Consider the following 27,314-nt stretch of genomic DNA (forward strand, 5'->3'; position numbering starts at 1 on the left):
CAGGAAATAAAAAATGATATTTACGTCTCATTTAAAAATTGCCGAGCACAGTGTTATAATACTAAATATCAGCATCACACAACACCACCACAAGCATTGTTATAGAAATAAGCTTGTATGGTCTGAATGTAATAGACATTAAAAATGGTAAGAGGGAAAGGGAAGAATTATTAGAGGAAGACAGGAATGTTATAGTCTGTCACACACTTGCGCAAAAAGGTTTCCAACAAAGGAGAAAAATTCAGAGTATGTCCCCTTTGAAAATAGCAACATTCTGAATGGTCTTAATTCATTACCAATTTTTAAAAGTGGCAAGAACGTAGTTTAAATGTGAAGGGTTAGATAGGTTTTTTTTTTTTTTTTTTTTAATGGAGATATCCCATCTCCTAGAACTGGAAGGGACCTTGAAAGGTCATCGAGTCCAGCCCCCTGCCTTCACTAGCAGGGCCAAGTACTGATTTTGCCCCAGATCCCCAAGTGGCCCCCTCAAGGATTGAACTCACAACCCTGGGTTTAGCAGGCCAATGCTCTCAGCTGATGGACAAGTATACTGTTCCACCAAGTCAATGGAGTGACCCTAATTTACACCAGCTATGGTTGTGGTCAGAGTGATTTTTTGTGGGGGGAAAACCCAACACCCTGAAAAGGTGAAGAACAGGAAGTGCAAGGCTTAATTTGTGAAACTCAATTTTACCTCTCTTTATTTTTGAAACTTAATGTCCAATTACAAATAAATAATTCATACAATATAAATCAGTTATGATATACACTTTTTCAGGAAGTTCATATTAACAACCAAACCAAGATGACATTGAAAATGAGTTTGCATTAAATAACCAATCATAGTAATATACAACTGGTGATTCAATTACATTTTCAGACTGGTCTAATGTGTACAAACTTAAAGAGACCTCTCCTCTTACTACTATGGAAGACACAGATGTATACAATTTTCTTAGAAGCTCAAACGAATGAATACACCACATTTATTAAAAAAAAAATGCTGCAACACAAGGTCTAAGTGGAGTTCTAATACAGAATAAAAGCTTGCGAATTTCAGGAGCATAGATATAAAAGTTTAACTGCCATGCATGCTTATCCCCTGTGGCAGTTTCTGCCTAAATTTACAAGCTTTGTAGGATGTTTTTATGTAGGGTTTCAATTCCATACATTTATCTTCATCCGATTTATAAAATTGATAGCACGTATCTATGTGCTATATTTTTAGTTTCAATTGCACACAGCTTTTAACTTCAACTTCAGCAAAATGTTTTACTGCTGAGAAGACACTGCTTCCCCCTGAGGTACAGTCAAATTTTTCTGTAAACTGCAATAGTAACAGCATCAGTAAACTTGCCAGGTCTTTTCTGACCTCTAATTTTTAATTTCCTAATCACACCCAGAAAAGCTTAGTTTATTCCCTGTAAAGAACACTTGTGACATCTGGATTGAAGTGTCAATCTAAAGTCATGAAGCATTTCAAAACGTAACACCAGAAGATGTGTGCCAACTATTCATCTTCCAGTCTTTAGTCCTCTTTTATAATGCAATTCAAAATTCATTGCTATGTACATTTTCACATGGGGATAAGTAGCTAATGATCACTACTAGCCCACTGATTCAGAATTTTAGGAATTTTAAATTGCCTCTTGTCAAGATACTTCTTTTCAAGAGCCAACTTTTAGGGCCAGAATAGACTCTCAGCTGCAGTTTCCATCCCATATTCTTATTATGAGAACCTTGAAAATGTGGAGACTAAATCCATTCCATCAAGTTGCTAGATTTTTTTCCACTTTTGGGGGCTGAGAAAAAAGGCCCCAAGACCAGTTCATAATTGGAGTCTGGTGTCATGTAGGCTGCTACCATTAGGGTTCCCGTGAACTGCCTCCCAATTGAATTGTTCCTCTGCTAAGCAGCTAGCATGGCCCATGATCACAAGATGAAAAGATGGTGGCAGCTCAAGCACCCAAGAGGTATCATTGCTCGATGTTCTACAATCACAAGGGACACGTGCATTTTAATTTCAGTTATGACACGGGCACCTTTTGTGGCCCTGGTCATTTAACATAACTTTTCTGTCTGCTCCTGAGAAGATCTGAGTACCCACAAGTGACTTCAACAGGAGTTGCAAATATTCAGAACCTCATAGGATCAGGCCATTTGTTCCCCCATCTTTGAGACAGGATAATAATATTTACCAAAAAATGTTTTTAGGCCCACCCAAAAATTCAAAGGCCTTTTTCTCTTTAAAATTGTTCTAATGGTTTATTTTCACTTAAAGGAAACAAAAGCTTTATCTTTTACAAAACCAATCTGATCTCAACAAAAACTGGAACTATTCATCTACATCAACTTAAAAGCACATCAGAAAAGAAAATTGGATTGAAAAACAGATGCAGAGTTAGATTACAGCCCAACCTTCTGGCAGAGCTGGAAGGAAAGTGAAGACTTATTTCCAAATTAAGGCTAAAACATCTGTTCATTTCTGTGATTTATCCAAAGTGCATTTAAGAACTTAACAGTATACTTTAAAATACTATTTCTTTCAGATTTCTTCTTCTGGATTAATCAAATTTAGAATTTTATTAATATACTACAGAGTACAACCAGTGGTCTTGAGATGCTGGACATATTTTGTTAGCCATATTTTGGATTACTTTTGTTTTTCTAGGATCACAAAAAAAACCATTTATAACCTTGAGCAAAGTATATCGTTTGCTTCAAATGCAGGCTCTATTTATGAACCTTATTGCTTCTTGATGCCATTTGACAGAGTGCAAATCCATATTTTATTAAACATTTTTCTATACCTAAAACAGGATGATACTTTTCCTTTGAACTTGGCAGTTCATGTGCTCCCATTCTTCAATCAATCACTTTCCTAGTTTAGTCTTATCTGTATATATCTATCATGTGTTTATAACTTCCTTAAGATTCATATGATGTATAGCCTGGATTACAACAGCCTCATTACCTCATTTCTGATACAAATGTGATTCTGAACCCCTTTTAATTCTGACAATTCCATTTGACTAAATACACCAAACCTCACCAAAAGGTGCAGAGTTCTCCAGCACCAACAATAGTACAAATCCATTACAATCCAGTAAGAGCTATTAAAAATACAGCTCACTCTTCCATTATTTAAGTGACTGAAACTAGGTATGATACATTCAGCTTTCACCAGCACAGGGAACCTACTTGACTTTGGTCTCCTATACAACTGCACAGAGTGTTAATTTTCATATACTTCAGAATTAATTTTTTTCATCAGAGTTTGTGTGAAACCTTCTCCTAAAACTCCCAAGTTAAAGTTTTACCAATGCTAACAGCAGAAAAGGGTGGTTTTAGGTACTGCACGTCTTTTGTACAGCCAATGCTCTGTTATCAAACTATTGCATCAAGCGAGCATAAAGACCTGACTTTTTACATTGTAATTACATATACCATATGAGGAAAGACATTTCAGCAAATTAAAGCCCCTTTAATATCTGGTCCATCACAAAATTTACTGATGTATGCCTTTCCATGTTCTCATGTGACCCTGATCAGAATATTTTCTCTAAATTAATATATTAAAAAACTAATAATAAAATACATATCTGAAACCAATCTAGAGGCTCCCACTTTAGACCTAGCTAGCACCCAGAACTCTCAAAATGAAAGCTTCACAGGACTATTTATAATCAACTAACTCTAGAATTTGGTTGCAACAATTAAACAACCAAGCAGGTAAAATAAATATGACTCTTAACTGACAATACTTCAGACATTTGCCTTCAAAGAAAAAAAGTTTATAAACAAAAGAACATGAAATTATTAATTTAGGGGGAGATTTTCAAAGGCACAAATGGCAGTTAGTTACCCAATTCCAACTGGTACGTAACTGGACAGTTAGGCCTTTAAGAAATTTCCCTCCAAAAGATTTGGGCTGCAGCTAGGTTTGAACTTGACTATTATCAATGATTTACAAGCAACAAAACAGAAAACCTGAATTGTGTATGTAAGGCCGATGAGAAAAGAGATGATTTTGTTGAAGTCCCAGCAAACTTTCTGAATTCATTTTACTTAACACTTAAAAGTTCTCACAAGTTTTAAACAATATAACTGCTGTACAAAATGGCATGAAGATATTTTAAAAGTGAATTTCAATATTAGACAGATTATTCACAGATGTAGCTTTTGGTGTGTTAAATAGCATCTTTTGCATTAATAAAGCCTCAAACAACATATTCTCCAGTGCCGTCTGCTTATATACAGTGCTGTGCCATGCCCACCTTTGTTTTTTAGGTAAAAAATAAAATATTTAGGGATCAACCATCAGGCACATATTTCAGGTGTATTTCACTAGTCAGAATGTCAGACTTTTTCTTTCTTAAATTTACAAAGAACAATTGCACAGCAACAAATAATCTGGTCTTCCGTCCAACAGTGATTTGAGTTATAAGCATTTTCAGATTACATAATTTCACATCAATCACTTTTTATATTTAAATACTTATATAAAAAAGGCCCCCAGAATAACCATTTCTTACATAGCCAAGTTATCTGCCTATACATCCAACCTTTAAAAAGTTGCAAACAGAACATTATACAGGATTTATAAATCATATTTAAAAACTTGAGGCTTCAAAATCACAGTTTCGCAAAAGAACTCAGGAAAATCCACATATTGACAGGGTAGCAGAGAATACTGGAAAAAAGGAGACAGACACAAGTTTGCTGCCTTAACATTTTACTAATCCTGACAGGTAAAGATGCTGATGTTATCAGAAGTAACAGTTTAAGCTGAAAATGAGGAATGGTGTTTTTGTGTGTTGGTCTCAAGTACTGAGACACGAGATTCAAGTATTTCCTATTTGATCTGAGCTCACTGTAGCAAAGAAGCACAGGAAAAGAATTATTTTGTTTTTCCATACATTCGATCAATGTCCACCTGGTAGTGTGATGTAAGTTCTCTGCGTCTTAATTTGAAGGCATCTGTCACCAGACCAGTCTCAGGAGTCCAAGGATCAGGGCTCAAATGAATTTTTATTGGTATTTCAAATTTCTCCAGACGAGCTGCAATAATAAAAAAATACAAGTAAGAGAAAGATTTTAAACATAGATTGAGGGGCTAAATCATGCTCTCACACAGAAAAGGCAATGCTAAGGGGATAAAAGTACTCCTCAAACATTAGTTTGCAGCCACACAGAGAGATCTTTAAAGCATGTGGAGTCACAGGATCTCTGGACAATTATATTCCATTACCATGGAATATGCCCAATGTGCTTGGGCTTTTGTGCTGCTTACTGGCTTTGCAAATGCATGCACATACACATAGCAGAATGGCTCACTCGAGATCTATGCTGCCAGGCCTGTTTCCTGACCCCGACCCTCTGAACGTAGAAGGAGGCATGGAATTGAATTTATTTAGGCTCAAAATAGTGCTACTTTCTGTTGTTTATTTCTGAAGATATTTCTAGAATGTTGCTGGGAGAACATGTTGAGTACAGTAGCTAATTCCTTTGCTACAATATACTCTCCAAAGCTGCACAGCCCCAATTATATGCTGCTTGTGCAGTTGATCTTCAGTGAACTCACCGGCGAGGGAAACTGAAGAAGAGAGAGGGAGGAAGAATGTAATTTACATTTTACTTTCCTCCTTTCATTGTTTTCTCACCCTTTTTGTTCTCTATGGAACACAATGGAGAGGAGTGTTTAACTATTACTCTTTAGCATGGAGGCTAAGGTTATGAAGTAATGTAAAAGTAAAGTCAATGGAACACTGAGCGAATGAAAACAAATATCAGTGTATTGCATACTGTATGCTCATTAGCTTAGAAAATATAGCAAGTTAAATATTGTGTATTAAAGTTGTTGAGATGGGCAAGGAGAAAAATGGGGGTTACTTACCTGTAACTGGAAGTTCTTCAAGATTTGTAGTCCTATCTATATTCCATACACGGGTACACACACTCCATGTGTCTGAGACCAGAGACTTCTAGCAAGTAGAGTCTGTCGCTCCACAAGTGGGCAGTTTCTTGTCTCATGCTTCATATCAAGGGCATATATGGTAGTGCAGACGGACGCCTCTCCAATTAATCCTCTTACTGCGAATCCGAGAGGATCAAAAGCAGAGGAGGAGGAGGGCAGGAAGTGGAATACAAATAGGGACCACACATCTTGAAGAACTTCCAGTTACGGGTAGAGTAACCGAGTGCTGGTCCCTATGTGTATCCCACATGTGGGTCACTGGTAAGCTGTATTAGAAGAGGAGGGTGGTGCAAGGATGCAGTCAATAGAGATGTCTGTAATACTGCGGTCTCATCTGATGCATCTGCAGAAGATGCCTGGACTAAGATGTAATCTTTGAGAGATATGGATGGAACTCCAGATTGCTGCCTTACAAATGTCCAGTATAGGTACTTCTCGAAGACATGCTATGGATGTTGCCTGTGCTCTAGTAGAGCGTATCCTCACCCTGTCTGCGGAAGGGAGATGCGCCAACTGATTACAGATAACAATACAGAGCAATACAGATATCAATTTAGAGAGTCCCTGAGCAGAAATGCTGGTCTCCGTGAATGCTTTGCTATAGTGACAAAATAGTCTAGGAATTTTCCTAACTGGTTTCATTCTTTGCACACAGAATACTCAAGCCCATCTGACATCAAGGGAATGAAAAATTCAGAAATTATCTTGGGAGTGATTTTTGGGTGAAGGTGAGGGGAAACGAGGTGTATGGTGGGTCGCCCATGAGTGCTCCCAGTTCACTCACCCTGATGGCTGCTGTGATGGTGGCAAGAAAGATGACCTTCACAGAAAGATGGGACATCAGGCATATGGCAATGGTTCAAAGGGTGGCCCAGTAAATATTGACAGTACAAGCATAGGCACAGACTTCTAGTTTTCTCCAGGGGTGCTTCACCCCCGCCCCACTCTGAGGCCCCGCCTGCACTTGCTCCTTTCCCCAATGCCCTGCCCTCGCTCCACCTCTTCCTGCCCCCACTCTGCCCCCTCCCCCAAGGCACCGCCTTCATTCCACATCTTCCCACCCCCACTCCACCCCTCTCCAAGACCCGTGCCTGCCTGCCGCTCACTGCGCTCCCCCAAGCCCCTCCGTGAGCTGCCAAACAGCTGTTTGGCAGGGTCACTGAACAGCTGTTTGACGGCACTCCCAACTAGCTCATTGGGAGCGTCGCCAAACAGCTAATTGGTGCTGAGAACCGGCTATTGTTTTTTCCGTGGGTCCTCCAGCCTCGCAGCACCCATAAAATCGGTGCCTATGGGTACAAACCTAAGGTCCCAATGCAATGTTGGCATTGCTACTGGAGGGAAGGTCCTAGTGAGACCCTTCAGAAATCTGACTATTGTCAGGTGACTAAAAATGGATTAGCTCTCTACTGGAGAATAGAAGACATTGATTGCAGCTAGGTGGACCTCCAGTGAGCTAATGAAAAGTCCTGACATCTTGAGGGTAAGAAGGTAGTCTAAAATAGCAGGAATACCTGCTTTTTCTGATGATAACTGGCCCTGTTGCATCCACGTAGCGAAACACCTCAATTTTTGCTAAATACCATTTTTTGGTGGAGTCTTTTGTGCTGTGATTGAGAATAGAATGGCCTCTGATCATGGCTGTTAGAGGGGTGCTACTCACAGACTGAGGCCAAGGTATATAGGGTTCCCTCTGATCTGGATCAGACTTGTGTCTCATGGCCTTCTCCATGAGGTCCTTCCTCAGGTGGAGCTCTTGTCTCTCACAGGTCCGAGAGGGAAGGAGCAGCAGATGCTGCACTTAGTGGAGATATCAGACGCCACAAGACAGTAAAGGCAGTACTGGTGGTCATTGCTAACCGAGATGCGGGAAGGGGGCAGGAGATACAATTCTTAAATCCTGGAACTCTGGGAATAGTCATGGTTCCTGAGGTGGGGACAAACTAAATTACACTAAGTAGACTATAAAATACTAAAAATGTTACAACTATATACCATTATATATACAGGTTATGAAAGATAAAGATAGCTTCAGACACAGAAGATTCTGACTGAGGCCACATGGTAGTAAGAGGGAACTAGAAAAGCATCTGTCCTCACCACTCTTTATACAGTCATTATGGGGTATAAGTGGAGCAACTGTGCAGGTGCAGACCAAGAAACATTACTTACTAGAAATATCCAGTCTCAGACACATGAAGCACATATGTACCCACATGTGGAAATCACACAGAGACCAGCACTCTGTTTTATGTAGATTATGTCCCCCACCCATCCCACACACAAACAGTATCCTCCAGTTGAGCTCAAGTTTTGCAGAAAACACAAACACTTCATTACAGGCAGATTCTATTTTGGACACAAATTACACATAATAAAACATCTTTTATATATTGATATGCATATTTTGTTTCTACTGTTTTATATTTTACACTTTTACAATACATTAAGCTCCACAAAGCAAATACAAATTACCCGACTGCTCACCTGAGCTAGCAGCTTCAGCTACTACCTTCAGTACCTCTTTTTCCATTTCAGCACTGGTACAGATCTCTTCCCAGGTTCCTTTAAATCCTTTCTTCCGAGCTAGTTCTGTAAGCTCCTTTTGATTTGGCACAACAAATGCAATGACATAAGACTGGAAACTGAGAAGTATAAAATGTACTTTAGTATGAATTTTGTAGCGTTAACAATTACTTCATTTAAAAACAATGATAAAGATAATTTTTTTCTATTTAATATATATTGATTTTTAACTTTTGTTCATCTAGAATCTCACAGAATAAGTACATGGAATTGTACCTCTGCCCTTTTCTAAATAAGCAGAAGTTTGTATTACTGAATATGGTTACTTATGCCGTAACAGACCCATGTAAGTATTAAGGAGAAATATGATACTGGCAGAAAATACACAATTTACAGTTTACTAACTATGTATTTAATACCTAACTATAATGTCAGATTAGCCATTTTTAACTGTAATTTCCTTATTATGAGATAATTTGGATTGCATATTTACATAATGAATAAAAATAAGGCATGTCGGGTTCAAATAATTCATTGAGGGGCAAATCTTAACCTGTCCTTTACAGATATGGAAAGTCCTCCTGCAAAGGAATCAGTGCACTTCTGCTATACTAAGGTGAGGGGAGGCAGGGCTCAGCATTTGCAGGATATGCACACCTCATGCATAAGGAGAATACCAATTCTGGTAGGTCTCGCCTGCACCTGTCACACTGGAGTACGTGGGGGCTGAATCCCTCCCTGGATAGATCCGCTACCCACTGTCCCATGGGGAGGTAGAGTATGAGAGCAAAGAGGTAACTGACAGGGGTATTTCTCCTTGATGCTCCAAGGATTGGTGGACCATTGTAGCAGGTTTACAGACATAAATGCAGGCTGGTCTACGAGTGTCCTTTACACCAAGATCTTTTGGAACTCAGTATTATTTAAAATTAATGGGGAAATGACTGTTTGCCCCCAGGAGCACTATGGACATGCATGGTGTGGAGTTTTGTCTAGTTATTCTGGGAGACCAAACTTATCTCTAGGTGCCCTGGCTAATGAAGCCATATACAGGCTGCTTGGACAGAAGGAAGGAACATTTTAATTATTGCCCGAGTAGTTGTACTCCGGTAGTTGATTGTGCATTTGGTCATTTGACAGGCAGGTGGCACAGTTTATGTAACAGACTGAAGACAGCAGGGGGGAAAAGGCCCATTATAATTGCTTGTGTTTTACACAATATTTGTAAGAGCAAGGGGGAAAGCCTTATAGGTGGGAGGGAGACTGAGCTGAGGAGATTTGCTCAGAGGTTCGAGCAACCAGCAAGGCATCCTACACAGAACACAAACACCAGGGGAGTGCTGTCAGGGATGCCTACTGTTTGCATTATGAGTCACATGCCTGAACCTGTTAGCCAATGGAGTGTGTGTTCGGATGCAAACATTATGAGCGCTGGTGGGTGGTTGATGTTGAATGGTTCCTATATGTTTTTGTAAAAGCCGATGAATTATTTCAGGTTTATTTAAAGGATTTTCTGTGTTAAATGCATTGATGACTCAAAATGGATGCATTATGTATAAATAATTTTATTATGAAAAAACAAATAATAAAAACACCAAATACAAACCTTTTAATGGAACAAATGGGACAAAATTGTATTTGGAACACCATTTAACTAACCAACTGCAGACAAACCTTTAACAAGTGCAACAGTTAAGAACATTTCAAATGCAACAATTTGGAGGAGGGATGCAGAAAGTTAAAGGCTCTTCTGGACTCCCAAGTGCAAGTGTCTCAGTGCCTAGAGGTTGGATTTGAGAGGTGAATGAGAACTGCTAGAAGCATTGCTGTGGGGATGCAGAGCTTAGGAGTTAGTGCTGTCCAGGGTCTGAAGAACATGGCTGGGTCCCAAATTATGGGACTGCAGGGCCTGCTGGCCTAGCAGAAGTGTGTTTTTCCAAGAGGACGTTCTGTCTCAGGATAGCATCCATGAGTTGCCTCTGAATCTCTCTGCCTTTTTCCACGCTCTCCTTCGCCATGGTGATGCCGTCCTTGGCCACAGCCATACTTTCACTGGTCACTGCGACGCTGTCCTTGCCCACTGCCACAATCTCTGGGGCAGATGCACTTCTTTCTCCCTCCCTCATATACAGTCTCCACCTCTCAGCCAGCCTGGTTGTCCTCTGTGTCTCTGCCATGAGTTCTGTAAACACCTTGTCTTGAGTCTTCTTTTTTCTCCCCTTTAGGTTGACCAGTCTGTCAGCAGTACATAGCTGGTCCTTGATGATCTGGCTATTGCAGGGGCTGTAGGAGTAAGGGGGGGAGGGGGAAGAACAGTTGCTTATTGTTCATATCTCAGACAAATCATGACAGGTTTTTTTGGTATGTATATGTGACTTTACCTCCCTGAGGCTCTTGCCATTCGGGGGAACCTCAGAGATGGTAAGTGGTCTGCATGTACAGAGGAATCTGGTGCATGTGGATTTCAATCTACTCTATCTGCTTTCATGCTGCTAGGGGTGATGTGGTTGGAGCTATGATCCAGGTTTGGTTTTGCAGTTTTGTTTGTGCCCTGGAGGTGCTTCTATGGTATTTGAGGTGTAAAGGAGGGACTATGGAGGGCAAACTGGATAGTAATTCCCTCTACATCCCCTTTAAGCTGTCCTCACTCTCCATTACATTATGCTGATGTGGCTGACTAGGAGGCAGAGAATGGTCTTATTCAAAAAGGCAAAGGGCAGTATCTTGCTGGTCAGTTATTCACCAGGATGGTCCCCCCCAAAAGCACGGCAGCAGTGGAAGAAGCTGACAAGCTATACTGGGCATGTGGCTATTCCCTGTAATATGCAAAACAAAAATCAAGCTATTTCTCAGTCTTAAGGTTTGCTATATCTCCCCTGCAGACATGAAGAAAGTGCAGAGAAGAACAGGGTCCTTCAAAGATCATCAGCTACAATGTGTTTTACAGGGCATTTGTACCTTAGAAGGGTGCAGTATTGTTTATGCCTTGACTGGGCAGGCAATGTGCACTTATACTTCACATAAACTATGAAAACTAACCACATTTCTTTTTCTGCAAGTATGGTCTCAATCAACTGAGAATTTTGCACACATGACTCCTTTTGTTATTGAAATCTGCTATGGAAGGGTGTGCACCAGAGGAGAAAGAGGTACTGATTGCAATTGCACTATGCTGGCTGGATTTTGAAGCTGTAACAAACAGGATGGGGGAAGGGGGATGGGGGTTTCTAGCTCATATCTGCCAACAATAATAATAAATAATAAATTATAAACATAGATACTTACATGCTGAAGTTCCCTGTATGGGATATGACTCTTCAAGCCTGGCCTGGGTTTCTGTCTGGGATTCTGGCTCAGCCAATGCAGGGCACGAACAAGGGTTTGTTCTAGCAGGGCATGACTGGGGCTGGCTTCCCAGCTGGCTATAGTCAGGCTCCTGAGTCACAGGCTCTCAGGGGGCAGCTCCCCTTCGGCAGTCTCTTGCTCATCCGCTGATGGGTCTAGTCAGTCGTCCTCAGTGCAGGGGGGAGTGCAGGCAACATTCTCAGAATAGTGCCTGGGATGGGTTGTACTATAAATTGGGTAGAATCCTGTTTAGTTAATCAAAAATGGAGAGGTCATATGCCCTCTGACAGACTGTCTCCTTTTATCTCTCATTTCAATGTTTCTCCTGAGCTTTTGGCTTCTTATCTGGCACTTAGCGGCGTTCTGGTCACAACCCCCCACAGACATCTGCTTTGCAATGTCCACAAAAAGGTCCTTATGCCTGTGGCTGGCCACAAGAGTTTTCTGAACTGACACTTCTCCCCCAGTGGTGATGACATCCAGGGTCTCAACATAGCTCCAAACAGCTGTACGAGGCATGTTGTGGGGCTTCTCATGTGCTAGCACGTTTGTATCACCAGAATAACGATACTCTGGAATATAGGAGCAAATGGCCAAAATCTGGCTCTGCTCCACACTTTAAAGAGGGGAAGGATCACCCTGGAAACTCAACACCAGGGCAGGGAGGGCACACGAGTAAATGAACGGGTCAGTAACGGTTGACCTGAAAAGCACTGTGGGATAGCCATTGGAAGCACGCAAAAAGGTGGACAGCAACTGTAAGTGCATAAATAAAAGACCAAACTAATTCAATTAGGAGCAAACCTAATCTACTTGCAGGAGGAGTCCAGAGTTCCCAGGAAATGTGGAGTTAAGAATGCAATGACGAGTTGCATCATGCATACACAGGAATTTTCAAACCAGATTAACTGGATTTGATCCAGTTTAAAAACCCAATGTAGACGAGCCCTCAGTGAGTTGCAACAACATTAGTAGTTGAAGAACGGTTTTCCACTGCTGCCCCAATGTCTAATGGTGGATGGGTCAGGTGGGTTCTCCCTTCACTCTTGCAGAGATCCTCAATATATTCAGTTACTTGCAGCAGATATATGAAACTAGATTTGGCTACAAATGTATTAATTTGGTCATGCACAAGTACTTATAAGAGATAGCTAACGCTTAATCTTTTCAAGTTTTAGATATGGTTATACCTGGAGCGGACTGCAAAACTTCAAAAAAACAAAACAAAACAACCCAACAAAAAAAGAGGGTGCCCTTGAAAAACGTCTACTGTTAAAAATTTGTGCTGGTTTATATTTCATATAAAATCTCTTTCAAATGGGCAAAAAACTTGCAAGTCAGCAAAAATGTTTTATGTGCAACTACTGTAGTTTAAATATTAGAAAACACTGACCCCAAAGTCTTGGAAACATCAGCCCTCTTACCTGCTTGCATATGCACAAATATTATCTATCAGCGGCATATTCTTCAAAGCTGCCTCAATTTTGCCAAGAGAGACGTATTCTCCTGCCTGGAGTTTTACAAGATCTTTCTTACGATCTATGGATAAAGGGAAAAATTAAATAAATGTTATTTGCAAAATGAAAACACTAAGGGCTTGCTTATACCTATTGCTGAGATCTAAGTGTATAAGTGCAACAGACATATTTCTGTGTGTTTTAAATTAGATACATTTATGGCCAAGTTCCAGTTTTTGCTTTTTGTAAATCTGTACAGTACCAATCTGCCCAGATTATCAGATTCCTTCTACCAACTGGGATCCATATTTTAAACTGCACAAAAACCTTTCCCCAATGAAATATGTTTATGTTTACTATATGTTTTATTCCAATTAGACCTTCTAGTTATATGGTAAACTTATCAGATATAACAATATCTATCAGCAGTGTAAGTGAATATAACTAGACCATAATTAGAATTAAGTGAAAAACAGTGTTTGGCTGAAAGAGATTACTTAACCTGTGCAGTAACTGAGGTCTTTGAGATGATTGTCCCTGTGGGTGCTCCACTTTAGGTGAATCTGTGCCCCTGCGCTTGTAATCGGAGATTTTTAGTAGCAGTGCCTGGTTGGGTCACACATGCGCTGTCCCCGTCCCGCACCACTTCTGGCAGTTACATAGTGCTGTGCGACCAACTCCCTCCTTGGTTCCCTCTCTACCACAGATTCTCTAGCATGAAAACTTCAAAGTATAGGGAAGAGAGGAAGGGTAGTGGAGTCCTGGTACCTCAGAGGTGGACGGTTTCAGTGTGGTTGGTACTGATGGGGTCTGATGGGTCGGGGAGCGTCTCTTTGTGACAAATTCCCGAGGAGGGGAGGTCGGAGCCCGTTTCTTTGTCACATTTTTGGCGAAGTGCTCCTTTCTCTGAGAGGGTAGCAGGGTTGGGGACTGGTGTCTGGGGGTCCATGATCCCTGATTGGATGCAGAGACTTCTCCTCATGACACCGATATTGAGGACCGGCAAGTGAGGCAACATTTAAAACCTGGGGAGCTGGGCATGCCCCTTAGAATAGCGTTTCTCCCGTGAGGAAGGGTAACTGTACTATACTAAGGGGTATCCTAATAACTTAGGAATTTAAGTTTTAGTTAAGAGAATTTTTTTAAGAATAAACGGGGAAGAGATAGTAGTTTAGTTTACTACCCTAATTAACTAGAATTCTAAAGTTAAGCTAGGCTAAAGATAAATCTCAGAGGTGCTGCCAAATGCTCCATCTCAAGGCGAGGGAGGTAGAGAAGGAACTGAGGGGGGGTTGGTCACATAGCTCTATGTAACCGCCAGAAGCAGAACAGGACAGGGACAATGCATGTGTGATCCAACCAGGCACTGCTACTAAAAATCTCTGATTACAAGCGCAGGGGTGTAGATTTACCTAAAGTGGAGCACCCACAAGGATACTCTTCAAAGAACTGTATGTTTCAAGCTGCTTGGCTTCTATACATATGACCAGAAACATATGCAGGGAAAGCAACATTTTGTGGTATTTTATTATTTATTCTTGTAATTTATATTTTAACAGTTCATCTATTGCTCAAGGCACAATTACAATTAGAGATACATTTCTCGGGTCTGCCTGAGGTCTCATTAATACAGGATCCAAGTGGGGAGGACAGTAAAGTGCCCCCCAATCCTGGGTGTGGTAAGGGGTTGATTCAGTACAAGTGATCGGTACAAGTGAGAACAACTTGAAGGCTGTTCTATCTTGCACCAGCTGTAATGGCTTCCAAGGGGCTGCTGGAGCAGACAGGAATTGCCAAGTGCAATGGCACTTTGGCCAAACCCCCTTTCCCTGGTCATACCATAACATGCTCTTTGGGGCAGCCAAGTAAGCTAGTTTTGCAGCTATACTGTCCCGAAAGACCACTGCAAACGGACCTAGGACTTGGCCCATACCACAAAACAAATGAAGTCAATAGCAACAGTCCTCATTTTACTCTTAAACCAGTGCTCTGATTTTCAAGATTACTGAGCACCCAGAAGCTCCCACTAACTTCATTGGGTGTGCTTCACAATCATGAAAGTCATGCCACTATTTGGGTGCCTAAATATGCCCTTAGGAGCCTAACTTTAGGCACTTGTTTAAAAAAAGTGTTGCCTGCAAGTATTCCTCTTCCATTGTCTGTAGAGGACTCCAATTAATACCAAGACAAAGAAACACACTGTAGAATTACTGACAGCATAATACCAATACAACCTCCCCCACCCACACCCCTCATCAAAAAACAACAAAACACAAACAAAAATCTCTAAAACTTAATACAAGAGTTTAAATAGCTCATATATCTTGGATATCTCATATTTAGGAAAGTAGAGTTCTCTGTTGATGCACCCAATATCACAGCTAAATCTACATTAATATTCTCAAAGAGGGAGAACAGTTGTAGTTTAAAATATGAACTGGAGCTTAGGGTTGAGGGATAAACATATTCCTTGGATACATGGAACAGCATGAGCCCAAATGCCAAGTAGTCCAGCACTTGAGAATTGTAGGTAACAACAACACTGTAAAGCAGCTCAAGTATGTTGTTTACCTGAACTGTGTCAATTGATAGAAGTAAATTAATCAAATTCCTTAGGTAACTCACCAATTATTTTTAGACATCCATCTGCATGGAACTCCCCAATGTCTCCAGTATGGAGCCACCTCAGTCCATTCTCATCCACAGTGAAATCTTTTTTGGTTCGTTCTTCGTTTTTGTAGTAGCCCATGGTCACATTTTGGCCTCCAATAAGAATCTCACCTCTAGGATATGGTTTATCAGTATTATAATATCCACCTGAAAACAGAGATAATTATTTTCTAAACATGATGTTGATTTAAAAAAACTGAAGTTAAACAAAAAACCTACAAAATAGAAACTATTCCAAGCAAATCTATACAGTTTTCAATGGATTAATGTGTTTAGTTTTTTATTCAAATTAGGTTTTATAGAGCAGGTCATTAGTTTAGATTAGAATCATTACTTTTGGAAGTATCTTTTTTACAATACATTTCTGAATAATTTAACTAGAGTATAACTGTATCCAAACCACTTTTAGCATCTAGTTAGAGAGGTGGGTAGGCACTGTTCATTAATGGTGAATTCCTATGTGTGCAGAGGGCCAACTCAAGGCATATGCATCATCTCAGTCCCATTCAGGGGACTTAAGTTAGACATAAGCCTTACACTGGCCCAAAACAAAGGGTGAATTTCATTCAATGTTGTGAGAAAAAAGCTCAAGCAGCTCCACCATCCAAATTAGAAGAGACTGTGAAGGGAGGCAAAGGACTGAAAGAGGTACTTTAAACATCTAATTAGACCCATTAGATTGGGCATCTAACTTAATAGGCTTCCATTTCACTGGCCATTGCTTGCTTTCTTTTTTACCTCTTTTTTACTTGTTACATTAATGCTAGTAAACTGCACTACGCCCTATTGTGAAATTTTCTAACATCTAACGAGAAGAGAAAATGTGCACTTGTAGTTTAGCTTGAACTGTAGTGAATCCAATACCCCTGGTTTGGCACATAGAGAGCTTTGTCTCCCATTCCAGTGTGTTGACATTAAATAATTCTCGAGATAGGAGGGTACATGTATGCATACACACAAACACACAAGATGTATGTTCATATATCACGTGACTAACAAAAAGAAAGAAATAGTATAGTAGATTATTATTATTATTTATATCATCCTAGTGCCTAGGAGTTCCAGTCATGGACCAGCATCCCATTGTGCTGGCACTGCACAAACACAAGCTGTAAATCATAACTGTTTAAAAATATTGTGTGTGTGCTAATAACCAAATCTATAAATATTCATGAAACTTTACAGCGGCTTAGGAGCTGATTTTTTTTAACTCAAACTTGTGTGCAACAAGGTAGAAAACAAACAAACATTCATCTACCAAATTATTATTGAAACACAATAGGTTTCCTTTCATCCTGAAACAACAAAAAATAGACCAATTCCATGGCTTTATTATACTAACCATCACCTATTTAAGCAAATATCAATAATTTTCTATTGTCTACATTTAAATTATTTAAACATTCTATTTATTTCCTCTTCAGTAAATAACACATGCACTGTACTTCTTGACGCAGATTTTTCTCAATCCTGTTTGAGCAAGCTCTGTAAGGGAGCTTGGTTGCAGCTCACTGATCCTGTGCCACCCAGAGAACAGCTTTAACTTACACGGTGGAGGATTGGGCATAGTGTAGCCAAATAAATAAATACTGACATAAGGTTCTTACATGCATTTGAGTTTCATTACATAAGAGTTTTCTTACCTTCTTCCCAGTTCATTAATTTGATTTCACAGCAAACCAAAGGTGCTCCTACTCTCCCTGTAGTGTAGTCCCAAACTAAAATTAAAAATAAATTAATTTTCAATTAAAAATGTGCAAGTAGTCATTAAAATGTATTTCTATTTATCAAAACTGAACAACACAACTTTCAAAATGTGCAATTAACGTACAAGCATATGTATGTTGGTCCCTTGGTCCTACAATGGGGGAGCAAGGTGAAGAGCTCAAATTAAGTCAATATGGCTCTGGGTAGTCACAGCAGTCCACCCTCATGAATCACATTACAGGACAGCTGTAAAAGGATGCTTGTGTGCCTGCTGATTAAGTCAACAATAAATAATAAAATTTCACAATAATTTATCAATATTGAATTTCTTTTCTGAACTACCTTTGAACAGACACAACGAGATCCCAAGATGGGAATCCCCACTGTCAAATGATGCTCTGTACCACGTAGTTCCCACTTGTGATCTCCAGAGAAAATGTCTGCTCTGGCTGTCTGCCAAAGCATTGTGTACTCCAGGAAGGTGCACTACTTGAGAGGGTGATCTGGTTGCAAATGCAGGAGTTCCAGAGATTGACTGCTTCTATGCAAAGAGGAGTGAGCCTTGCTCCCTCTTGTTTGTTGATGTACATCTCTACCCAGATACAACGCTGTCCCCGGGAGCCAAAAAATCTTACTGTGTTATAGGTGAAACCGCGTTATATTGAACCTGCTTTGATCCGCCAGAGTGCTCAGCCCCGCCCCCCCGGAGCGCTGCTTTACCGCGTTATATCCGAATTCATGGTATATCAGATTGCGTTATATCGGGGTAGAGGTGTAGTAAACTCTTGTCATGTTATCCAACAGGACTTGAACATGCAAGTTCTGAATAAAAAGTAGGAATCACTTGCAGGCTTTGTGCACTGCACACAGCTCCAAAAGGTTTATGTGCAGCTGGGATTTTTGTTGGGTCCAGGTACCCTGTCCAACATGTTTGCACAGATGGGAGGGGTCTGTAGTCAATCTTTCTGAGGGTGGGGAGGGACAAAGGGAAGCCTCTCTTTTTTCACACCAGAGAGAATACAGAAGTCTTGGGGGGGCAGGGGAGCAAGATCAGTTTGTCTGGACTGTGTTTGTTTGACACTGTCCATAATCAAGCCTGTAGACATCGAAGTCAAAGGCTCACAAAGGGTGTTACATACATACACAAGGCAGTTGGGACAGGTTCAAACTGTTGTCTGAGGGCTCAGTCAAAGCTGAGTGATGATGTCCTTTATATCTTGGAATTTGTCCTGGGGTAGGTATGCTTTGGCTCTGATTGAATCTAGAGTTGCTCCAATAAAGTTGATAGTTTGTGTGGAAGCTAAAATAGACTTTTTAATGTTTACTTAGAATCCTGAGGAGTGTAGGAATCTGAGTAGGATCAGAGTTGTCATCCATAACTTATATGGTGTTCCCATGAACAACCTGTTGACACTGCTCTGTGCTGGCCACCATTTTAAGGAGTTGATCACCTGCGCTGGAACCCATAAGTTCCAGGGAGTGGACCCATACTTTTTAAATGAAGCCTAGAATGCATGTGATGTGTGACTGCATCCATGGAGTGATCCCTATGCACAATACTAGGAGGCCTAGCAGCTGAAGGCTCAGTGCAATAGCATGCCTTTTGAAGTTCCAAAACAACACAAGGAGGTTTTGAATTTTCTGGAACCTCTTAAAGATAGACACCTTGATAGCAAAAATATATCTATGTCCCTTCCCAAGTGAGTTATTTGGGGGAACGGAATCAAGCTTTTCTTGATATTGATAATAAAGCCATGCACCGAAGGAGATTCAAGGTCAGGGATGTCTATGGGCTATTGTTGGGGATAAGAGCTCTGATTAATGTCATCCAAGAAGGAATATAGGTGGATTCCTTGTGACCTGAGTCTGAATATGATTACCACCACCATCATTGTAAAGACAAAGGGGGCTGCAGACAAGCCAAATAGGAGCATCCGATATTGATAATGCTTCCTGCCCTACGAAAGCCTTAGGAACCTTAGATGGCATAGTCTGATCATTAGATGAACATATGTATCCATCAGATCCACCAAAGTCAGAAAATTCCTTTCTGATAGGGATGACACCTTAAAAGTTAGGGTCTCCATTCAAAACTTTGTTTTCTTCATCCACTTGTTGAGCCTCTTGGGATCTAGAAGGGCGCAGCTTCCCCCGTAGGCTTCTGAACAATAAAGAATCTCTCTTATGAGGGAACACTTTCTATTACTTCCATATCCAGGAGGTAAGAAAATGGATTATGGATTAGATCATGCTTTATGGGATCATTTGAGATGGAAGACTGGATGAAGAATGGGAGGGGTGGAGCCCATAACTCGAAGGAGTATCTCTAACTCACTATCTCCCTGACCACTGATCCCTAGTTTAAATAACCCATTCCTCCAGGAAATGGGAAATCCTGCTCCCATGCTTCTGTTCCAGGCAGAGACCTAGATGGTCTTCGTCACAGACAGAGGCTTTGGGAGCAGCAGGGTTCCCTCTGGGCTTTCCTCCCGAGCCACAGTTCCACAGCTTTCCTCTGGAGAATCTGCTGTCTCTTCATTTCTGCGAGGATGAAGGCCAAAAGGAATGCTTTTGTTGCTCTTAAAGATATCCTGTGGTATTTATAGGGAGGGACTGTTTAGATTTTGTGGAGAAAGTCATCTATTTGGAAGGTGAGCTTGAGTGAGATTTCTCACATTTCTTGTGAGAAAGTTCTCTCTCTTACCCTCCTTGTGTCTCTGCTTGGCAGGATAGTTAGCCCATCTCAGATTATCCTTGGATTCAGAGACCACCATGCTCAGAAGGACACTTCTTGGTGCTGCTGCCGGATGTACGGGGGGGGGTTGACAGGCCAGAATCAGACCAGGGCCTCATCACATGAACCCTTTGTAATCTTTTAGGCCTGTACGCAGACTTGACAAGTTAGTCTGGGAAAGGACCAGCAGATGTTGCACATAGAGGGGATATGAGCTTCTTCGAGGCAACAGCATAAGTCATGGGTGTCGTTAGCTGGGAAAGCTCACAGACAAGACATACAGATCTTGAATCCTGGCATCCTGGGCAGCCATAGAGGGGGTGTCCAGTGGGGTAGGGAGGCAAAGCCCTAAAGACTACTAAACTACTGCCACCAACTCAAAACTATCTAAAAACATGTTTTAAAACTATGTACAACTAACTAAAAATTCTGAAGAATGCTAGCTAACACTGCAGATACTGAAGAGGTTCGGTCTCAGAACACGGGCAGTAGAAAGGAACTGCCAAGACGGTCAGTCTATACCACCCCTTCTCCCTCCAGTTTGGAGTATAAGGAGGATAGAGGCACATGTGTGGACAAATGGATACTGCTAGCAAGAAGCTTCCAGTCTCAGGTGCGTGTCACACAGGTGCACATCAAGTAGAGTACACATAGGGACCATCACTCAAAGAACAGTTTACTGCAGGGGCCTCAGTATATGGGTAACTGGGTAAAATGTAATGGTCTATGATATACAGGTCAGACTAGAGGATATGATGGTCCCTTCTGGCCTTAAATTTTATGAAACACTTTTTTGAAATGACCAGCACAACTCAAAAACAGCTTTGCCACTCATGAGTAATGTAGACATTCCAATAGTATGCCAATGAAGTCTTTACACCACATCATTGTGTGTTGTTCCCTGTTTATTAAGTACATGCACGCTATACATAAAGCAGCATAACCTATTAAATAAGCCTTTCACACAACTGTAGCGTGAATGTCAGTTCATTCATAGTAACAAATTTTAAAAGTTTTAGCTTTTTTGAAAAAAACTAGACTTCGCAGTGCACACTTTCTATATTCTTCATGAATGATATGTCACAGCTTTTTTAACCAGCACTCACTGTAACTCAAGGTATTTCAAGAATCCTGTTGTCAAGTACAGTATATACTGATGGTTCAACTGAGTTATCTACTGTATGTAATATATATTTTTAAGTTTTAGGTAGATCTGTTTCTTGCCTATCCGAGGCAATACTATTGGCTTGATTCAAATCTCAGAAACACTGGATGAGTTACTGCATATCTTGAAAAAAATGTGACTGCATATTCACAGCAATGTGCATTCACATATTTGACTTATATATTTAACTTAATTACTATATGTTCTCGATCCAAAAGTAGAATATCAAATTCTGGAGCCTGTGCACACCCAAGAAAAACTGCAGGTCATTGGTGAGTGCATTATTCCCACCATAATGCTGGCCTCCCTACTCTGCAGGCTTTTTGGAACAAATTCAGTTCAGCTAGTATACACAAAATTCCAAAATTCAGTTCAGACCATTTCACCTTTATCTGCTACAATGAGAACATCAATTTATATATTCCTATGTTTTAGCACAAAATCCCCAGATTATGCCTTCTAAAATTAAATTACTCTTCAAAAAGCCCAAGTCACCTCTCAGTGTTTTCTCACTTGCCAGTTTGTGGACATAAACCCAAATAAATACTCTGTTGAAGATTATACAAACACAGATCACCGCATGCATTTGGACATACCAACACTAACCTTCAGTGATTGTTCCAGCCCCAGCAGACTCAGTTAGTCCATATCCCTGTCCCACAGGGCAACAGAAACAGATGTTCATAAATCTCTGAGTTGCAGCAGAAAGTGGGGCTCCTCCACATAGTAGGGTGCGAATTTTACCACCGAGCAGCATTCGTACTTTCCGGAAAATAAGGCTAAAAATGCAAAGTTAAGAAAAGAGGATGTTTTTGTTCCTTAAAAATAGAAGACCAAGAGAATTATGTTGTTTTGCATGGGCATCAAAAACTTCCACTAACTTCAGAGATTTTTAGATGTGCAGGAAATGCAGGATTAGATCCACAAACAGTACACTTGAAATTTAAAGTTTTTCAAAACAATGTTTAGATAGAAAATTTTCAGGTTTTACTTTTGCATTTTATTCTGCAGGATAAGTCAAAGTCTTTTAAATATTCTTTACTGAGACAGCAAAGTTCTAATGTCTATTTGCCTACATTATTGAAAAGGAAAACAAATTGCAGAAAACTGTTTAACTATACTGTATCTTTTAGTCTCAGCAAGGTCTGAAATCATTTAAATCCTACAAGTGACTTGAGCTTGGAGATAAGTTGTATGATTTAAGAACTCTTGCAGAGTTAAATCTGAATTATCCATGTATTTTGTGTATGTAAAAGGCTCAGAAAACATTAGCAGTAGTCTGTAAATATTCATGTGCTGTTCGTTTTAAATGAGGTTTACAAGAGGATTTGAATTAGCTTGATGTGACTCTACCTTTTTGTCTGCATTTGTGAGTGACTACCTTTCCCCCCCGCATCTTTATGGCCCTGATTCTATCAGAACTTATCACAGATATGTAGGGCACAGATATGTACCCAGCACCCTGCACTGTGTGAGAGCCAAGTAAACCCAGACCATACCTGATAGGATGTTTTAAAAAACATACTGAGAAACACCTATCATGAGCATTCCACAACCTCCCTTGGAAACCTATTTCAGAGCTTAACTACCCTTGAAGTTGGAAAGTTTTTCCTAATATCTAACCCAGTGTTTCCCAAGCTTGGGATGCCGCTTGTGTAGGGAAAGCCCCTGGCGGGCCAGGCCGGTTTGTTTACCTGCTGTGTCCGCAGGTTCAGCCAATCGCGGCTCCCACTGGCCGCAGTTCGCTGCTCCAGGCCAATGGGAGCTGCTGGAAGTGGCGGCCAGTACGTCCCTCGACCGAACCTGCAGACGGGGCAGGTAAACAAACCGGCCCGGCCCGCCAGGGGCTTTCCCTACGCAAGCAGCGTCCCAAGTTTGGGAAACACTGTTCTAACCTATGTCTCCCTTGTTGCAGGTTAAACCCATTGCCCTACCTTCAGTGGAAAGAGAGAACAATTGATCACAGTCCTCTTTACAACAGTTCTTAACATAACTGAAAACTGTTATCAGGTTGCCCCTCAGTCTTCTTTTCTCAAGACTAAACATGCCCATTTTTTTTAACCTTTCCCAGTAAGTGAAGTTTTCTAAACCTTTTACTGTTTTTGTTGATTTCCTCTGGACTCTCCAATTTAACCACCTCTTTCCTAAAGAGTTTGCGCCCAGAACTGGACATAGTACTTCAGCTAAGGCCTTTCTTACATCATTCCTGTTACTACATCCCAGAATGATAACAGCCTTTTTTGCACCTGCATCACATTGTTGACTCATTCAATTTGTGAACCACTATAATCCCCTGATCCTTTTCAGAAGTACTATGACCTAAGCCAATTATTCCCCATTTTGTAGTTGCGCATTTGATTTTTCTTTCCTAAGTGAAATACTTTGCATTTGTCTTTATTGAATTTCATCTTGAATTCAGACCAATTCTCCAATTTGTCAAGGCCATTTTGAATTCTAATGCTGTCCTCCAAGTGCTAGTAAACCCTTCCAGCTTGGTGTCATCTGAACATTTTATAAACATACTCTCCACTCCATTATCTAAGTCATTAATGAAAATATTGAACAGTACTGAATCCAGGATTGACCTCTGCAAGACCACACTAAATATGTCCCCCCAGTTTGACGATGAACCATTTATAGCTACTCTTTGAGTATGGTCTTTCAACCAGTTCTGCACCTACTTTATAGTCATTTAGACCACATTTCCCTACTGTGCTTATGAGAATGTCATGTGGGATTGTGTCAGAAGCCTTGTTAAAAAAAAATCACAATATATCACATCTACTGCTTCCTCAATATCCACCAGGCCAGTAACCCTGTCAAAGTAGGAAATTAGGTAGGTCTGGTCTGATTTGTTCTTGACAAATCCATAATGGCTATTAGGTGCTTACAAGCTGATTGTTTAATAATTGGTTCCAGTATCTTTCTAGGTATCGAAATAAGTCTGCCTGCTCTATAATTCCTCGAGTCCTTTCTGTTCCTCTTTTTAAAGACAGGTACTACATTTGCTCTTCTCCACCCTTCTGGGACCTCCCCCATCCTTCAGGAGTTCTCAAAAATAATTGCTAACAGTTCAAAGATTGCTTCAGCTAGTTCCTTAGGTACCCTAGAATGAATTTCATCAAGTCCTGCCAACTTGAATACATCTAATTACCTAAATGTTCTTTAACCTGTTCTTTCCTTTTTCTGACTTGCATTCCTTCCCCCTTGTTGTTAATATTAATAATGTTGAGTATCTGGTCACCATTAACGTTTTTAGTGGAAAACTGAAGCAAAATAGGCATTGTACACCTTAGTTTTCTTGATGTCATCCGTTATTGGCTCTCTTTCCCCACTAAATAGAGGACCTATACTTTCCTTCATCTTTCTCTTGTTCCTAATGTTTTTAAAGAACCTCTTCTTACTGCCTTTTATGTCCCTTGCAAGGTGTAACTCATTTTATGCCTTAGCCTTTCTGATTTTGTTCCTATATGCTTTTGCTATTCTTTTGTGCTTCCTTAGGAGTTTGTATATGTTTCTACTTTTTGTAGGATTTCTTTTTTGCTTTTCAGGTGATTAAAGAGCTCCTCATCGAGCCATATGGGCCTCTTACTGTTCTTCTTATATTTCCTATCTTTTGGGATAGTTTGCAGTTGTGCTTTTAATATTGTTTCGTTGAGAAAGTGCCGCCCTCAACTTCTTTTTCCCTTAGATCTTTTTCCCATGACCTTACGTAACGCTGACAGACCCTGGTTGTCAGTGGGTGGGATCGAACCAGGGACCTCTGGAGCTTAGTGCATGAGTCTCTACCGCATGAGCTAAAAGCCAATTGGCTGTTGGCTAAAGCTGTAGAGCAGACTCGTTTTCTCTCTCTCTCTCTAAGTGGCCTTGGTGCCACTAGATGGGACAGAACACCACACCCAGGTGTGTGGGTTACACTTACAGACGGGTTTTATGATGATAAGGTTCACATTATGTTAAAAACGAAATATGATAAACCTTGCTAGTTTATAGAAATAGATTTTTCCCTCCAGGTATGTATAAAACCCCTGATTAAAAGCTAACAGGAGTAACACAATACCTTGAATAGGAAAATATATCTAAGCTTGCAAATTACTGAAAGAAAAATAATTAAGTTAACACTTATATTTATATTAATAAATGCTGAAGTAATCCCAGCTGAACTACTGACTCATTGTGTGACTTTAGGCAAGTCAATGGACTTACTTGTGCCCCAAACAAACAGTAAGCTTTAAAACTAAACAAAAGTATGACTTCACTGAAGATCAGATATTGCATGTATAGCAACATTTTGATGAGCATTTAAAAAGATCCCAATAAAAATAGAATTGAAAATCTACCTGTCACAAAGTGGCGTAGTATAGCCTTTTGAAATCTGTTCCATTTTGTAATTGTAGGCCAATATAAACAGATTCCTTTGGAAACTGGTCATTTCGTTCACTTTATTCATGACATTTTTGTAGATCCGATCCATGATTTCCTAGTTACATTAAAGGATTAAATACAGATAAGCAAGTTAATAGCAATACTAAATTTAGTGCACTAAAAGTTAAACATGAGACACACATACATTTCAAGGCACAAATCCTTGCCTATTGCTCCCACTTCTACAGGATACCTGTAACTGGGAAAGGATCTCTAGGATGGACCAAGGTGAAAGAGCAGCAGTAAAATGAACTCCCAGTCTTAGCGGGTGCACGTGCAATTCTAATTTACCTGCTGCCTGCAGCATAAGTACTACATAGCTGGGGGTCTAGATATCTCCTAACCAGCATCTTATGCTGCACTGGATATGGTGTGCAAGCTGGCATGTTCGTTAACTCTCTGTGTTCTTAAATGCTATGGAGTTTACTTCTCCTGCTTATCCAAGGATGTGGACCCCTAGATCCCTTTCCTATCCCTTCAGCTTTAGAAAAGCCTACAGAAGGACACTGTCCTCAATGTATAGTTAAATGGTAAAACATGGATGAGCTAACAAAAATAATTATAAAATCTTAATGTACAAAGTACAGTATTACTCAAATATTTTGAGATTTTTAATGGCTTGCGCTAAACACTATCTGAATTTAGAAATATAAAACAGTAACCTAATTACTGCTAAATACCACCTTACAAATGTTTCATAAGTAATATACCTCAAGGTGCAAAGCACACCCACTACATTCTTTGCCCACAAAAGGCCTAACTAGCTTGCATATTTTTTCCCTTTAAACTAAAAAATGAACCAAAGTTTATGCCAAAGCCAATTTTCCACATTCTTTTTACATGATGCTGGCACTCATTGCTCTATAAGGAACATTTCTTATTATGAGACAATAGTATAGCACATTGATGACAAATAGAATAAAATGTTTTCTACAGATCATATTTATACTACCTACTATTAGCAATAGTGTGATAAAAGTTGAAATGCCAAGATGTGTAATTTCCGCAGCTGGTTTCGCATTTTCAAATAGTGTTAGTCATCTAGTATGTAAGAATGTTCACACCACCATGTAAATATTTATATAATTTTTTTTAATACAGAGTACATTATGTAAACTATCAACGCTAAAGGTCTTCTGATCCTTGTAATTTACAGTAACTATCAAGATATTATTCCTCTTTGCCGTGTAACATTTGAATGATGAAATATCTTTAAAAGATAGCATTAAACTTACTGGTACAGATGCCATTAGCGTAGGTCTAAGCATAGTAACATCTCCTTTGCTTCCTTTCTTTATTTTAGAGGAC

At 40.1% G+C, this 27,314-nt stretch overlaps 1 protein-coding gene across 13 annotated transcripts in view; it reads right to left on the reverse strand.

Moving 5' to 3' along the window:
• Positions 1-674: 674 nt before the first annotated feature.
• The window catches only part of ACSL3 (acyl-CoA synthetase long chain family member 3), a 130,143-nt gene continuing 103,503 nt past the window's right edge, over positions 675-27,314 (reverse strand). For 9 of the 13 annotated variants that reach the window (XM_065558027.1, XM_005282539.4, XM_065558029.1 and 6 more), the window contains 8 exons: positions 27,242-27,313; positions 25,922-26,061; positions 22,188-22,360; positions 17,619-17,693; positions 15,931-16,122; positions 13,273-13,387; positions 8,465-8,622; positions 675-5,061 (listed from right to left, as the gene is read on the reverse strand). In XM_065558027.1, the coding sequence (XP_065414099.1) occupies positions 4,901-5,061; positions 8,465-8,622; positions 13,273-13,387; positions 15,931-16,122; positions 17,619-17,693; positions 22,188-22,360; positions 25,922-26,061; positions 27,242-27,313 (1,086 nt within the window). In that variant the 3' untranslated portion in view covers positions 675-4,900. Of the gene's footprint in view, positions 5,062-8,464; positions 8,623-10,048; positions 10,787-11,788; positions 12,075-13,272; positions 13,388-15,930; positions 16,123-17,618; positions 17,694-22,187; positions 22,361-25,921; positions 26,062-27,241; position 27,314 lie in introns of those variants that run through there. The other 4 variants (XR_010590669.1, XR_006175218.2, XM_065558033.1 and 1 more) reach the window with 2 other exon arrangements.

This window comes from Chrysemys picta, chromosome 9 (assembly GCF_011386835.1).
Source record: "Chrysemys picta bellii isolate R12L10 chromosome 9, ASM1138683v2, whole genome shotgun sequence".
Taxonomy (NCBI): domain Eukaryota; kingdom Metazoa; phylum Chordata; order Testudines; family Emydidae; genus Chrysemys; species Chrysemys picta.